Source organism: Tachypleus tridentatus, unplaced genomic scaffold (genome assembly GCF_004210375.1).
Source record: "Tachypleus tridentatus isolate NWPU-2018 unplaced genomic scaffold, ASM421037v1 Hic_cluster_2, whole genome shotgun sequence".
In the NCBI taxonomy this organism is placed as follows: Eukaryota; Metazoa; Arthropoda; class Merostomata; order Xiphosura; family Limulidae; genus Tachypleus; species Tachypleus tridentatus.
In genome coordinates, this window is record NW_027467782.1 from 33,212,565 (window position 1) to 33,229,995 (window position 17,431).

Genomic DNA, 17,431 nt, shown 5'->3' on the forward strand with positions numbered 1-17,431 from the left:
ACATATCATTGTGGATATCTTTGAAGTAATTGTTTTAATGTCTAATTACATGGAGAATGGTACATATCATTGTGGATATCTTTGAAGTAATTGTTTTAATGTCTAATTACATGGAGAATGGTACATATCATTGTGGATATCTTTGAAGTAATTGTTTTAATGTCTAATTACATGGAGAATGGTACATATCATTGTGGATATCTTTGAAGTAATTGTTTTAATGTCTAATTACATGGAGAATGGTACATATCATTGTGGATATCTTTGAAGTAATTGTTTTAATGTCTAATTACATGGAGAATGGTACATATCATTGTGGATATCTTTGAAGTAATTGTTTTAATGTCTAATTACATGGAGAATGGTACATACATTGTGGATATCTTTGAAGTAATGTTTTAATGTCTAATTACATGGAGAATGGTACATATCATTGTGGATATCTTTGAAGTAATTGTTTTAATGTCTAATTACATGGAGAATGGTACATATCATTGTGGATATCTTTGAAGTAATTGTTTTAATGTCTAATTACATGGAGAATGGTACATATCATTGTGGATATCTTTGAAGTAATTGTTTTAATGTCTAATTACATGGAGAATGGTACGTATTGTGGATATCTTTGAAGTAATTGTTTTAATGTCTAATTACATGGAGAACGTTATATATCATTGTGGATATCTTTGAAGTAATTGTTTTAATGTCTAATTACAAGGAGAAAGGCACATATCATTGTGGATATCTTTAAAGTAATTGTTTTAATGTCTACTTACATGATGAATAATATTTACCATTGTGGATTTCTTCAGGTAGTTGTTCCCCTCATTCTGGATTCCTGTGATTGGTGAGGGGACCTCCCAGGGGAGGTTCTGTTCTTTTAGTTTACCTCTTTTGGGATCTAAAGATCCACCAACATGTGTGTTGTGCATGGTGACCCATGAAGAGGAGGAGAAGATCCTGATGGTTGAGGGGTCCAACCCTAACATACCACTGTGGCCTTGAATTCCTGTAGATGGGCAGCCTTGGGGTGGCTCCCCTTGGGTCAGTTGGCTGGTTCACTTGGCCTAGGGTTAACCAAGTACCAGTGTTGGATGTTCTCAGCAGGTGTTGTGGACATTGTACCTGATGCTGGTGTTTGGGTATAGTGCTCATGAAACCCTGGTGTTGCTGCAGTGTTCTTGTTTGGCATTGTAATGCATCCACTCATAGGGCTTTATGGTGGGTGGGGACAGTGGACACCGAAAAATTCATTTTTTATTATGGACCATCCAAATAAAAAAGTTAACCAAAATAGTGAAAAACAGTTTATGAGTAAACAATCACATCTTGAAGATTCTGAGCAGCAATCTTTAACATTTGCAACTTCTGTACCTTATTTTATTATACTACATTTTCTTTCAGACAAACCTTTAGGGCAAATGTCTCCCTTTTTCATTCAGAAGGGACCAGAAGGTCTCACTGGCTCTCCACAGTTGGTCAGAAGGATTTGCTCTTGTGACATATTGGTAGAAATATGCACATCTCGAGCACAGTGAATTCCTCTTACATTCCAAGGCAATATACCTATTGAGGTTATGCCTCATTCAACTTTGAAATCGTAACAAGAAGTTATTGTTGATAGGGATTTGAAGAACATCCTGAGTCAGAGATTCCCACTGGTTTCTCCCACCACAAGGAGTTTCTTCAGTAAGGTGTATCTCCACTCCCAAAGATGGAATTTTGATGCCGATCAATGTCCTCATTTTAACATTTACATCACAGCATCCACCTGCTACCAACAAGGCAGGTTATTTTAACTGCAAGGTACGACCATACATTCCAAACCCTCTCGGATAGTTCCAGTGTCAGCTATTTGATCACTCAGAGACATTATGTCTTGGTTCCTTGACATGTGCTCGTTGCAGTGGCAAGGATTATGGTGCCTATGAGTATGAAACAGACCCTTGTTGCATCACTTGCAATGGCTCTCACCCATCTTACTTTTATTCTTGCCCTAAATGGTTGGAAGGAATAAAAAGGTACAGTGTTTAAAGATGATTCAAAACATTACTTGCTCTGAGGCTTGAAAATTGCTATCTACCACTTTATGTTTGACTTATGCTGATGCACTTCATTCCACTACTACAGTGGGAGTGCAGACAGATTTCTTTGTACCTCCAAAAGAATCATTCTCAAAACAAACAGAAAGTCTTCTGACATCCATGGTTAAAAAAGTTAATGAATCAATGTCAACACCCATCTTTGTCTCTAACATTAATTTCAGCAAATTCCAATATCTGCTTCCTTTGGTTTTGGTTACACTTTCTTCTCCTTTCCCAAGGTGCAAAATGATCATTTGTTTGCACCCTAAGTCACTGGAATCCTCTTCTAACAACAAAGACTTGCCCAATCAACCCAGGGTAGGATCCATTGAGGTTGGTAAACCTCCCTCGAATAAAGACAATAAAGAAATAAAACATGGTCTGCACCCAATTTGCCTACACATAAATAAAAGTAGCCACCTTGATACAATGGAACTGTTGAAGTTTACATTCTAATCTGGGTGACATCAAAACACTTATTTCTTCCTACCATCCTGTATGTCTTTCCTTGCAGGAAATCTTTCTGAAACTTGCTGATACAATCACCTTTCAGCAGTTTTCTTTGTACAGAAATGACAGGCTGTGTGATGGACAAGTGCATGGAGGGGTAGCACTGTTGGTTGATCAGCATGTGCTTACCCTGTCTTTGTTACTCAACACACCCTTGGAGGCTGTAGCCATTTGTGTTTCTTTGTGTCGTACCATCACTGTTTGTTCTCTCTACCTGTTGCCTAGAGAGACCTATGATCAATCAGACCTTGATGCTCTCATTAAACAGTTGCCATCTCCATTTTTAATGCTGGGGGGGCTTTAATGGAAATCGTCCCCTCTGAGGAAGTGCTGATATTGATGGGAGGGTCACTCCGTAGAGTGTATGCTCTCTGATCACAACTTTTCTCTCTTCAATAGTGGTTCTTATACTTATTTTCATGCATCTAGTCAGTTCTTTACTGCTTTTGATCTCTCCATTTACTCCCCTTCACTATTCTCCCACTTTTCGTGGAGGGTTGACAATAACCCATGCAGCAGTGATAATTTTTCTACAATTTTGAGAGAGACTGGCTGTGGTCAATGCCACCCAACCCATGTGCACCAATGGAAAAAGGATCAAGCAAACTTGCTCTCTTTTACTGTTCTTACAGAACTTGATCCTGCCATCAATAGACGACTGTGTGACAGAAATAACTGACTGTATTGTACAGAAAGCTGCTCAAAGTATTCCTAAAGCCTTGACATGTTTTCCACAATATCATCATCTGTGGTGGAATCTTGCCTGCCACATGGCACAGAAGACTCAAAAAATGGACGTGGGATACTTTTCATAGGTATCCCACATTCTCGAATCGCATCGCTTTCCAACAGGCCCGTGCACATGCTTGGTGGGTAATATGTCAAAGCCAGAAGGACTCTTGGATTAAGTTCACAACCAACATATCTTTTATCACCAGTTGGGCAGAGTAATCACTTCTTTCCTTTGAGCTGATTGTCTCTGTGACTATAATCGTCCCCTTACACTGGCTCTTCATCAGTCTGTCAGTACATTCGGTTGGACCTGATGATGTGCTCTATGAAATGCTGTGCTATCTCTCTCCTGCTTCTCTTGCTGTTTTTCTGATTGTTTTCAACCAGATCTGGCAGGAGAATGTTTTCCTGATGCCTGGCACTGAGCTATATTCCTATCTTTCTCTAAGCCTGGGAAGGATCCGAAGATTCCTTCAAACTACCATCCAATTGCTTTGATGAAATGTCTCTGTAAGACCTTAGAGAGGATGGTTAAAGTTCGTCTTGTTTGGGTTTTTGAAGAAAATAACCTCCTCTCGCCCACCCAGTGTGTGTCCTAACGACAGTGCTCCACCATGGACCACTTGATTCAACCTGAAACATTAATCAGAGAAGCTTTTCTCAAATGACAAAATCTTGTATCAATATTCTTTGATATTGAGAAGGCTTGTGACACAACATGGAGGTATGGCATTTCATGAGACCTCCATATATATGGGTTACTTGGCCATTTACCCATGTTTATTAAAAATTTTTTAATGGACAGGTGATTCCAAGTTCATGTGGGTTCAACACATTCCGTTTTTATCTACAGGAACTTGGAGTTCTTCATGGCTGTGTTTTGAGTGACACATTTTTCAGTATAAAGATTAATGCCATCACTGAACTACTCCCTCTTACTGTTGCATACGGTCTCTATGTCAATGACTTTCACATTTCATGTCAATCATCAAACATGCAGTATATTGAGCAACAGCTACAAACTGCCCTCAATTGTTTTCTGAAGTGGATCACTGCAAACAGTTTTAATTCTCTCTCTCTAAAACTGTTTGTATGCACTTTTGCCACCAATGGGGTATTCACCCTGATCCTGAACTCAATATTGGTGAAGTTGTGCTAACTGTGGTCCCTGAAACAAAGTTCTTTGGGCTTATCTTTGACTGTAAGCTGAGCTTCATAACACACATCAAGCAGCTACAGGTCAAATGTACAAGAGCACTGAACATCCTCCACGTCCACTCTTTCACATCTTGGGAAGTGGATCAATGTTCTTTGCTAAAGATATATCAGGCTATTAGTTGATCAAAACTAGAGTATGGATCACTGGTCTATGGCTCTGCCAGCACCTTGGCCTTCAAGATCATCATCAGGGACTTCAGCTCTGCACCAGGGCTTTCAGCACTTCCCCTGTTCATAGCTTATAAGTAGAATCTCATGAACCTTCTTTGCACCTCTGCTGTTTGCAACTGTCTTTACTGTATGCTTCAAAACTTCAGTCCTTATCATAACATTCCACCTGGGATTATGTTTTCCTTCCTCAGTGGGCCATGTTTTTGCAAAATAGACAATCAGTCATTGCTCCTTTTGGCCTTTGTATCCAAGTACAGTTGGATGAATTGGGTCTATCCTTGGATAACATTTGCTGTATCCACTGGTCAGCTCATCCTACCATGGCTTACAGTCCCAAGATGTAACCTTTCTTTAAGTCATCTGAGAAAAGCAGACACTCCTGATTGGAAATACTGTATGTTATTTGCAGAACATCTTTCAAACCACCCTTCCATTCCTATTTATACAAATGGTTCAAAATCAGGTGACTCTGTGGGCTCAGCCATGGTTTGGTGGTTGTGCAGAGAATCCTCTCTACAGTTTCTGTGTTCACTGCTGAACTGTATGTCATTTCTCTTGTCCTGTATCACACAGAAGCTAAGCAGTACTCAAATTGTACTATTTATACTGACTCGCATAATTCTCTACTGGTCCTTGAATTGTTTCATCTTAGTTCTTACTGATATTCAAAATCGACTGGCCCATTTTTCTTTAACATCTACTTTTGTCCAGTGTTTCTAGATACTGGGCCACATTGGTATTTGCAGGAACGAGCTTGGTGACACTGCAGATAAATCTGTCTGCTGTGGCTCTATCACTGCTGTTTCTGTTCCATACGTGGACTATGGTCCTGTATTCAAGGCTCAGCTTCATGCCAGTTAGCAGTCGACTTGGAGTGAGCAACGTGAAAACAAGCTTTTCTAAATAAAACGTGCTATTGGACTTTGGCTATCTTGCTTTCTTAAGGACCAGAAATGGAAAGAGGAAATTGTCCTAACTAGACTACACATTGGTCACAGTTTTTTAATTCATCGTTTTCTTTTATCTGGGACTGATGCACCAATGTATTGTCTGTTACATTAAGCCACATTTTACTGTTTCGGTGTCATTACGACTTAATTATGGCACCATTTTAAACATGTTTTGCCTCAAGGTTTATTTGTTAGATATTGTTATTGGCAATGGTGATATTGTCCACCTTTGAAATGTTTTTAGTTGTTTAAAGTCTATTAATCTTTTTAATGCTATTTAAGTTTGTTTTTTGTTTTTTTTACTTTATATATTAGACATTTTTTTGATGTGATTCACTTTTAAGGATCAAAGTACATCTAGTTCAATCTAAAATTAGAAAATGGCCATAACATCCAATAACTTGAAACCAGGAATGGAAAGACCAACTTCAGGTGACTAATGCTACTTTTTTAACTACCTGTTGGTCATTCTGGCAAGTTATGATAATTATAATTATGCTATAAAAAGTCCTTCACAACTTGTATTACTGTAGTTTTCTTCTTACTGCTGTAGACTAGATGTAAAAGTTGGATTTAATGCTATTTGTGTTTTTAATTCAAAAATGTAACTTTGTTTTGTTTTATTTTAATTTCCTTTAATGAATTTTAATAATTTTACTTTACTTTTAACCAGATGTTTGGTCACATAGCCTGGTTGCTAGAACACCAAATCAACCAGCCATCCATGTAATTGTTTCCATGTCTAGTTGCATGGAAATGTTACATTATATTTGGGGGTATCATCATATCATCAGATATTATTCTTTTATCTTAGTAACAGTGAATTAGAAGTATGTTTTTTTATTATGCTGCTTTCAGCTGTGTTTTCTTTTTCATGCTAAAAAATGTTTAAATGGTTTAGAAAGATATTTAACATGATTCTCTATCTCAGTTGTGTTTTTCTTTTGTTAGTTTACTTTTTTTTATATATATATATATACTAGTTTTTCTGTATTCGTCAGACACTGAAATGTAGTTTGTTAAGATTTTAGGGAGTATGTGTTTGTTTTTTCTTCCAGACTACACATGTTGACAGATATGGAGAAAGCAGTCTAAGTTTTTACAGGTCTCTGCCCTTCATTTCAAGGAAGCTACTCCTCAGTCAGTAGATTGAACTCCACTCTTAGAAGAGTGGAGAGGAAGAAGAAAATTGGTTCAAGTATGTGTTTCAGGTTTTACTTTTATTGCAAATAGAATATATAAAACTGCAGTCTCAAAAGCTAGGAATGATTTTTTTGTCTAATGATATTGATAATTTAACTTATAGTTTGTATACATTACTGATTATTTCTTTAAAGCTTTAAAGATACCAAATGAGATGTGAAGAGAAGAATAGAAAGCACTTATCATTCTTGTTTTAAAAAAAAAGTGTCTCATTATATATCGGGAGCAGCTACTCTAATGATAAGAACTTCAACATTTATATCTTTGATATTGTACATTTTTTAGGTACGAGAACACATTTCTGAGTTTAAAAAACATAAATTGTTTAAAGCAGATTATACAATATAAATAATAAAGAATCATTTAATGATCATATACACAAACGTTTTAAAATAATTAGTATACTAATAATCAAAGTCTACATTAAAACAAAGATTAAAATTTTATTAATCTAACCTTGAACAGGCACTTATAGTTCTGTTTGTCTCTCTAGAAATAATTAAAAGTAATATAGAAATGAAATTTACTGAAATACCATGACCCAAACTTAAAGATATACCATTTTAATTATAACAACTGTTTCATTGGTTTTCATATAATATTTGTCTATTTTTACTTAATTCTTTATTTTAAAGGCTAAAATTTAGATGAATTATATTTTATGATTATAAATGTTTGTTAATTGTATTTAACTTCCCTTTAAACAGTACTTAGTAGAGGAGATCTTGAATTAGAAATAATATTTTGTATTCATGAGTGTTTTTTTTTACTTCTTTGTTTTACAGTCCTCACTTTGTTATTAGGAACCTCTTCTTAATTTGTACCGGGTTCTCCTTACAATAGCCAAGAACCACATTCCTGAGCAGACCAAAAAAGATTGATTACGAAATCGTAACTTGCTGGTTACAAAGTGCAAAACTTGCCAGAAAGTAGGTTTTATTACACTGCAAATAAATTCTTGTAATCACCTCATCTGTACTGTTCCTTTAACTTTTCAGTCGATTATTAATCTGATCTATTCTTTCATTAATATCATATAGTAACATACATTTCTCTGAAATGTGTATGGAGTATTTCAGAAGCATCAGAGAATGAGTCAATGATTTTGTTGGAGTGCTGCAGCTCATGTTGCCACATAGTTGTGCTCTGTCTAACGATTGTACATCTTGACAATATTCTGACAGCACAGTCTCCATTACAGAAGGCTCTTTCATGCAACTGTCATGTAGAAATTACATCTGAAACTTGATAATTAGGCTTTCCAGCTCATAATCTACAGATTACAGGATTGAACCTCATCACTGAACATGTTTGCCCTCTCAGCTGTGGGAACATTATATATTGTGACAGTCTGTCCCACTATTCAGTCTGACAAAGGTTAGTGGTGGATGGTATTGGCTAATTGCTTTCTATATAATCCATCACTCAAAATTAGAGAAGGCTAGTGCAGATGGCTCTTGTGTAGCTTTGCATAAACATTCAACAAGGAGTCTCAGGACACCATGCTTTCTATAATTGATTTAATTTATGGGGACATCAGTTTCTCAGTGCTTGTTTTGGAAGTTTGTTAGCACAGGAATCTGTAAGTGCTGTATCTAGGTTTGTTTTTTTCATGACAATAAATGCTCTTTGTTTTAACTCGTATATTTTTATAGCCACTTCAAGTTCTTGACATGCTTGAAGCTTTCATGTGTTCATCAACTAATCTTGTGCATATTAATAGCTTGTATTCAAGTTCACTGCTAAAGTCCAGAACTGGTACTAGATTTGAATCATTAGAATAAATATTATATTTGATAGTAATTCATCTGATAACTGTAGAATTAGTACCATACACTAAGTGAATAATTTATTTAAGAATGAGTTGTAATTAAATTATATCATTAGATTTAACTGTTATTAAAAACTAAGAAGTATCTGTGTAATAATTAATTGCATAATTATATTAATTATGTAATAATTAATTGCACTATTATATTGCATACATTATGATTAGAATCCATTAACTGTACAATGAATCATGTCCATTAATTTTCAGAATAGTATTTTCAACCTGTGTTTTTTAGAAGTGGTCATCAACAGAGGGCTTATAGTTGTCTGCTAGAAGCTTCAGTATTAAACATACCTAAGACATTTGTGGAAAAATCTAAGTGGCACTGGAATAAAGTAAATATAAATCTCAGTGGTAATATTATTTTGTAATTATTAAAGCAGATACTGTTCTTATTTGTTTGTAAGACTTTTGATAAAATTATTTAAAGTACCTCTTTTTAATATTTTTGAAATGCCAAAATTGTGAAATTGGAAGCTCCAGGATTTTGCTGTGATTTAAAATTTTTGAACTATTATGTTATAATGTAGTAAATTTGAAAATTATTAATTTATAAATGTCACTTTTTTAAACTTTGAAACTGTTAAATTATGAACATTGTATGTTCTAAATGTATACATTTGGAAGTACAAGATTCTGGAACTTAAAAGCATTAAGAATTTAACCTTGGAAGTGAAAAATTTTTATATTTGAGGCAGTAAAAAATGTTCTCTCATCAAACACCATAACATTTGGTATTTCTAAACTGTAATATTTACTTTGAATCTGAGTTTTTGTGAAGATTAAAATGATGAATTTGTAATTAACAAAAATGTTACAGCAGTCTATTTATTTTGGCACTTTACTGGCAAATTTTAGTGTTTAGTTATAACAGTTTTCTGTCGACTTGCATTTTTTGAACTAATAGTAAATAAATAAATTTTATTTATGCATATGATTGTTATCTCAAATTAGAACCACATCAGTGCAGTATTAGTATCTTATACCTCTTAAAAAAGAAACAATTAGTTCAAATGTGAGTTGCATTACATCAAAAATAAAATTTCCAAAATATATTTATATCTTCTTACCTTACAGTTATTATTCAGCTGCTATGGTTTCTTTTCCTTTGTCCATCTAAGTATAGGTCTGATTTTTTTTCTCCCTTGCTCCAGTGTTTTATTTCACCTTTAAATCTATCTCATTACACTTTTCACCTACATCAATGTGACCTCTGTTTTAAAACTGTATATAAGCATTTCTTAACAGGTGCATGTAGTACAGTTGTTGAAGATATTTTATGCATTTTTTTCAGGTTATATATTTGACTTTCGTGAAGTAAAAAAAAAATTGTTTGGTATGTACGTTTACAGCTTGAATTCATGAATTAATGTATCCAGCATGGAAACAAATTAGGCCTCTCCTATCTCACCTCTGATATATAACATTGCTCCCAAATTGGGAAAGGAGTCGCTCTTAGTTGAGGCTGTCCATGACCTTATCTGTAGTAAGGTGGAAACATAGGTTTGATGTGGTGGTCTCCAGGGGACTGTGATGCTGAACTTTTAGGTGATCCTGGACATTCTGGAGAGAATTTAGATTTGCTTTTTCTTGTGCCTTCCTTTCATCTGTTTGCTTCTAATGAGGCTAATTTTGATCACCTTTTACCAACTTCTTTTCTTTACTTAGTTCATTCAGTGTGTCATGTTTTTTGTCATTACTTGGTGGGTTTTCCTTGGGGGTGGAAAGGTCTGAAGGTGAGTACTTAGTCCTCCCTCCATTCCCTAATACTGAGGCTCATATAGAGATGTTTACTGCTCAGTTTGGTGAGTACTTAGTCCTCCCTCCATTCCCTGATACTGAGGCTCATATAAGAGATGTTTATTGCTCAGTTTTGTGAAGGGACAGCTATGTCTTGTCTGCCATGTTTGTCAGAACAGCATGTTTAACTCATTATCATGAGGTAGATACACGTTTAGACTCTCAGAGAATAGATCAGCTCCTGAAAATGTTCCATAAAGAAGTTTATGCTTAATCTGAATATATCACAGTTTTGTAGGATTTGTTTGACCTTAACTAACACTGTAATATTTACTGTATGGACACTTTTTTTTCTCCTCATTTCAGTTGTCGACTTCAACACTTTCCTGAATTTCGTGGCTGGTATTTCATTGAAACATATTAGAGGGCATTTGTCTACTTACTGACAACCTCCATGTGTTATATGAGTCCTTTTTCTCAAACTCTTGATTTTTGCAGGCATTCCAGACCCTTCATATTCAAGGGCTTATGTCACCCATCTGCATTCGTCTTAGTTGTTGGTTGCTTGACTTTCCTCAGCTCTTACAGGAGGTCTAGTTCCAATGTTGTCCTGACCCTAACAACAACCCCTTGTTTCATCATTACTTACAATATTTTATGCCCTTATCTACAGGGTTCCATGTTCAATTGATTGGAGTATTGCCAGCAGTGTAAATGACTACTGTATTCCTTTGTGTCCTGTGGGGACTCATCTACATTAATTTTTGTACATGTAGAAAACCTTTACCACAGATCCATGGGTACTACAGGCCCTTGCATCAGAATTGATCATTCATTTCTCATATCCACTACCATTTTTCATCATCTTATAGTATTTCACTTCCTGCAAGTCCTCAAATGTTTTAACTTCATTCCATCCATGGTTATCAGAGATGTGTTGGTCATTGGAGTGATTGAGAGAGTTGTTTCAGTTCTTACTAAGGTTTATTTCTGTATATTTGTTGTGCCCATATTGTCATCAGTCTTTTCATTTAAATCAATTCCTAAATCTTCCACAGTTCACGGTGGAGTCATTCCTCATTCTATATTGGTGTTTTTTTGTTGGGAATGTTGTTGACCATGTTTAATGTTGCTAATGCCTATCTACACATTTCCATGGTGAAGTCATCCTGCTACTATCTATGTTTTGTGCACAAGGGTTTGGTGCTGCAGGTCATCTCTCTGCCCTTTAAACTCACACTGGTTCCATATGTTTACAGTTTATAGTTCATGTTATTTTCTTTACCCTATCTCAAAATGGAATCAGTCAATATTAGCTATCTCGTAAGCACCAGAAAAAACAACCAAAAAAGCACCCATCTTTTCTTTCCAGAATGACTTCAAATTGTAACATAAACCTACATTCTTTTATCCCAAGAAGTTTTAAGCTCATAGCAGAATAAATCTACTTATAATTAAACCATTATCCCACCATTATAAGATGTTAATCACCTGGGAAACATGCAGCTCACGTTACATTAATAAATTAAATTTACTCGTGAGTTGCTTGCTCATGAAAAAATATTATTATTACTTATTTTGCCTAAACTAAACTAAAAGGATACTTATTTTTACACTTTAGTTACTTTTATAAATATACATAAAAATAAAATGATTAACCATTTTCATTTATTTCTTGCTATTGACTATTAAAGTTTACAAATCTTTTTAATTAACCCCATCCCTGGGCCTGTGCACACACCATTACATGGACATCTTGCTACTAGTAGCAGCATCACAGCACAGTCAGATACTATTTCTCTAAAGCAAAAAAGATAGAATTTATTATCAGAGCTAAAACTTCTCATTTTCTTTGGAACACTCAACTACCAGCCTTTTGGTCTCTAGTAACCCACCCTTAGGCATTGACAATAGTTCTATTCAGTCATAACTGGACTGGATTGTGCTTATACACCTACCCACTGATTAATCTGTTACCCAGCTTCCTAGCAATGATTTCTTCAATCTCTTGTCGTATTCTGTTGATTGCACGAGATTGGCCTAATCAACCCTTATCTCATATACCATGTACCACTTTTCCCTTAGGGTTTATTTTATGTTGCTTCTGGCCTGTGGACATCACCAGTCAGAGTTATTTGCATTACACTTACAGAGGACACTTTTTCATTCTACCCATGTTTTCTGTACCCAGATAGGTCCTTCTTACCTTACCACTGGCAGCCAGGGAAAGGGATAAATACTTTTCACTGATTCATCTGACCTCTTTATTTTCACACATATAAATGATGGGTCCCCATTGTTTCTTATGTCTAATGAAGGCCTTGAGGTGTTAGGTTGCCTAAACTAAAGGTTTTAGTGGTGCTGGACAATGGCTTTTTATTTATTGTGTCTCTTTAGTTTCCCAGGGCTTACCTCTGGTTACCTCAATGGGATGAGTGGTAGAATTGATCCATATTGATTTTTATGGGCTCTCTCTGAAGGCAAGGAAAATTCTACAAGTCTCAACTTATCAGATTCATCACATTTCTATGTTCATCGTGGCCCAGTTGAATTGCTCACTGGAGGACATTCTGAGCTTGTGTGTGAACCTTCCCCAATACTTTTATCTCACATTATTTACATAATCTGGCATTATCTTTCTTTGAGGGTTTTTTTACTACCCCTACATCTATGTTAACCTCATCTGCTAGGTTATACTGAAAGGTGAGTATTTGCATCACTAATCTTCTCTCTTTTTTTTTAATTTCAAAATTCTACTTTTTGGTGAGTGTTGCCCAATCAAGTGTGCTTTTATCAAACCAAATTCACTCTAGCAACTACTGACACAGTATACTTTATCTAGGTTGTTACAGGCTCTGTGGAAATATGGTGTCACATACAACCACACAGAGACAGACTGAGTGGTATTACTCTACTATGCTGGATTACCACTCAGAAAATATAATGAATAAAGCATAAGGGGTTCTTCCCCATCTCTGCTGATCAGTGGATTGAATAAATCAGGGTCAGTTTGCTTTTAGAAATTTAGGAAATTTGGTTCACTTACTTTGCTGATTCTAGAGCATTGTTTTTTAGGACTTCTCTAATGTGCACTACCCCTGCCCCCAGTTAGAAACCTTTCTACTCAGGATTTTGAGTGTATTTTTTTTTTCCAGATTTTGGTAGGAGCAGCACCAGCTTAAACAGGAGCTTACTCGTAAGAGTAGTTCAGTTTCGACACTCAGCTATCCAGTTGGGTTTGGTGTGGTCTTTCTTCTTGATTAATGTTGGTTCAGTACATTGTTCATTGTCACTTCATAATTGTGGATGCAGAGTAGTCCCATTCTGTGTTTTTGGTTCATCACAGTTTGTTCCATATCTTTCCAGTAATTCCAGGGACAAATGGAATTTATGCTGCCCACTTGGCTAGGGAGAGAGGATGAGTGTCTGTAATTTCAGGTTGGATAAGTTCTGTTTCCTCAGGTTAAATATTGCATGCAGTGTCATGTTATTCCAAATCTGTGGTTTTGCTTTTGGACTTCTTCAGTTTGAGGAAAGGGCTTGTCCACATTGGTGTTATTTATTTACTTCTTATGATTCCAGATGCATCACTCTGTAGCTATGGGTTTGGATCCATCCTGTCTCACACACACATATATATATTATGATCCAAATGCCCTATCCACCAACATGGGATTTAGGAACCATGATCCTGTGATTCCAACCCTGAACAGTGATACCTTGGATATGTGGTTGGGGCTTGGCCAGTGATTATAACATATCATTTCAAGTTCCACATCCACTGCACAGTTTAGTTTCTGAGTGTGTAACATGCCTGTTGTGGCTGTGGTGCAGTTCCTCACTATGTTGTTAGTATTATATATTTCTTTTAGTATGTCCACAGTCTATGCAGACATTCATGTCTGAGGGAGGGACTGTGGATTGGGTCTGTCTCGAAAAATGTCAGTATTGTGCAGAGGTGTTTATGAACACTATCAATATAAGATAGAGGGCACATTGATGTAGGTATTAACTTCAACTTACTTTTTACTTGTGAACAAATTCAACACTGTAGGTTTTAGATTACATGAAAGTTAACAATTTCCAAATGAGTGTTGCTCTCTTGAATTGTAAGATTTATAGTTTAAAGTGAGTTTGATTTGTTTTGAGTATTTAATGTTATGTGGTTTGGGTTAAAATAATGAACAGTAAGTTTTCTGTGAAAAATCTTACATTTTAAAATATTATCATATATTTCTGATGTACTAGCTTTCTATATATTTTTTCCCCTACTGATTGAAAAGTTATATCTGACTTTTAAACTATAACACCTCAAATTGAATGATCATGTGTCACTTTTCTTAACCTAATATTAAATTGTACTTGTGATAATATAGTCTTAGATCACTGTATTAAATGATCCTGTTTCCATTCAACTGTGCCTAATGTTGAACTGTACTTGTGATAGTGTAAACTAAGATCTCTGTATAGAATAATCCTGTTATTCAACTAGGTCTTTTCTTGAACTGTACTTGGGATAATCTAGTCTTTGATCTATCTGTATAATATTTTGTTATTACTCATCTAGGCCTAATATTGTATTTTATTCGTGATAATGTAGATTTGTAACCACTGTACTGAATGACCCTGTTACATCTTACTGTGGTCTAGTATTAAAGAAAAATGGAGAATAAAAATTTATACCACAAAAAATGATAAATAGCCTGAACACCCTTCCTCTGGTGATATTAAAATTTAATGAAACAGAAGGGTTGATAACACAGTGTTATCAAGTAAAGAATCTTCAAAATGGATGTTGTACAAGATATTTGTAGAAACATACATGTGAATCAGTAGTAAATCAATATTATTTTAAAATTATGTCAAAATTGATATGTATATAAAAATTGAGGTTTTAAATGTTTTAAGTTTTCAGTAGATATTGATATCAGTTAAATAGGATGATCAAAAGTTATATGATATGCAAACTTGTCATGTTTCTAAAATTTTAATAGCCAGCTAGTACTCTGGTACCTGTATGCTTATTTTGTGACTTGTTATACAGAATGAACAGGAACAAGCTATCAATATTCTTCAGAAAGGAATTCAGGAACATTTTCCAGATGTTTCTCAGTTCAAGAATAACCCATCTCAAAAAACAGAAAGAGGCTGCTGCTTGTGCCAAGGTAATAATGGATGCTACTTATACAGAAGTTTTAACACTTATGTTACATTACTTAGATACTTTTTGCTGATGATAATGTAGAAAATATTAAACATGTAGAACAGAGGTATACAACATGTGGCCTGCAGGTCAGATTTGGTTCACCAACTCACTATACAGCTCATGACATGAAATTATAGTGCTTAAATTTGATAGTTTTTGTTTTTTATCTGATGAATTATTTTTCATCTGTTATTAAATTTAAGAGTTTCTATATCACAATTTAATAGAAATTTGATTAGTTTTATAGTTGGTAGAAAATATAAAGGACTCTTTTTTGCTTATTTTATAGAAAGAAATGTTATGGCCTGCCAACTCTCACACTTTCAATTGGCCCCAACCAAATAGAGTCAACATTTTATAGGCTGTAGGTTGGCCTGAATTTAAAATGTGATTGATTGTTTATCTATTTTAATATTGTGTGTTATTCTTTAATGTATAAGATACAAAGTTTAAGTGTCTTACATTCAGAAGTTTATTAAACTACTTCGTGTTTGTGTTATACTAATTACAATAGCATAGCTAATAATCCATATTTTAATAGTGTATAAGTTTTAAATTCTACAATATTTAAAATCATGTATTTCTTCTGTTCTGACACCTTTTCTTCTAGCATGTCATCTTTCATATTTTATCAACCACTATTCAGAAAAGTAAAAAATTCAAAGTAAATTTCTCTCTATAAACTCATCATGACTCAGACAAACCAGATTTTTTTATAGCCTTCAATTCTGTTTGGTTACAGAGCTATCAAAGAGAAAATCAGACCCTTCCTGTCACATCATGCCTTTCATAATTCATCAGTTGTTCTCTCTATATTTAATGATATGTTACCTATGATCAATAGAAAGTCAAGGTTTTTTATGTATCAAATGGCATATTGTACAATGTTCTGAAATGTTGATGTCACTCGGAGTACAAACGTCGTTCTTACAAGAAAGTTAACAACTACGTTGAATGAATTTGTAACGACTTTTGTCACATAGCCGGAAAGCCAGGGAAAATTTTGAGAAATCTATATTGTTTGGTGCATTATTTAATTAAATACAAATTATTAAATGCATTACTATTAGGAGTCTAGCATAATTAGGATGAAGTCTCTTTAATAGTCAATAGCAAGAAAAAATGAAAATGATTAAGCATTTTATTTTTCATGTTTATTTTTTATGTTTATTTATAAAAGTAACTAAAGTGTAAAAATAAGTATCCTTTTAGTGTAGTTTAGTTCAGACAAATTAAGTAATATTTTTTTCATGAGCAAGCAACTCACAAGTAATGTAATTCATTAATGTAATGTGAACTGCATGTTTCCCAGGTGATTAACATCTCATAATGGTGGGTTAGTGGTTTAGTTATAAGTAGGTTTATTCATGAGCTTAAAACTACTTGGGATAAAAGAATGTAGGTTTATGTTACAATTTAAGTCATTCTAGAAAGAAAAGATGGGTACTTTTTTTTTGTTTTTTTTTCTGGTGCTTACAAGGTATCTAAAATTGACTGATTTTATTTTGAGATAGGGTAAAGAAAATAACATGAACTATAAACTTTACTGGAACAAAATTGTTTGAAATGTATTACTTAGGAGATTATAGGGACTACACAAAGGAAATTTGAGATTCTTGAGGTGACAAAAAGTATTTTTTTTATTTTAATATGAAAATTACTTTGCCTGTGGACTATTCAAAGTAAATGCTCAATAAATTCGTGAAAAATCTCCATTGTATTTTTTTTAATTCTTCACTAAAGATATGATTTTTGTATGTGAATGACTTGGAATGTTAACTGAAAG

The 17,431-nt window shown here is 34.5% G+C and overlaps 3 protein-coding genes across 8 annotated transcripts in view; 2 read left to right on the forward strand and 1 right to left on the reverse strand.

Moving 5' to 3' along the window:
• LOC143243195 (serine/threonine-protein kinase atr-like) overlaps positions 1-15,576 on the forward strand; it is a 40,240-nt gene extending 24,664 nt beyond the window's left edge. For both annotated transcript variants that reach the window (XM_076486993.1, XM_076486994.1), the window contains 4 exons: positions 6,724-6,863; positions 7,654-7,797; positions 8,935-9,053; positions 15,484-15,576. In XM_076486993.1, coding sequence (XP_076343108.1) covers positions 6,724-6,760 — 37 coding nt within the window. In that variant the 3' untranslated portion in view covers positions 6,761-6,863; positions 7,654-7,797; positions 8,935-9,053; positions 15,484-15,576. The remainder of the gene's footprint in view (positions 1-6,723; positions 6,864-7,653; positions 7,798-8,934; positions 9,054-15,483) is intronic.
• The window catches only part of LOC143243197 (protein GVQW3-like), a 70,718-nt gene that overhangs the window by 7,570 nt on the left and 45,717 nt on the right, over positions 1-17,431 (reverse strand). The gene's annotated exons all lie outside the window — the stretch shown is intronic.
• Positions 15,987-17,431, forward strand: part of LOC143243196 (serine/threonine-protein kinase atr-like) — a 30,993-nt gene continuing 29,548 nt past the window's right edge. Inside the window, exon 1 of the mRNA XM_076486995.1 lies at positions 15,987-16,009. The gene's annotated coding sequence lies outside the window, so the exon portion shown is untranslated. The remainder of the gene's footprint in view (positions 16,010-17,431) is intronic.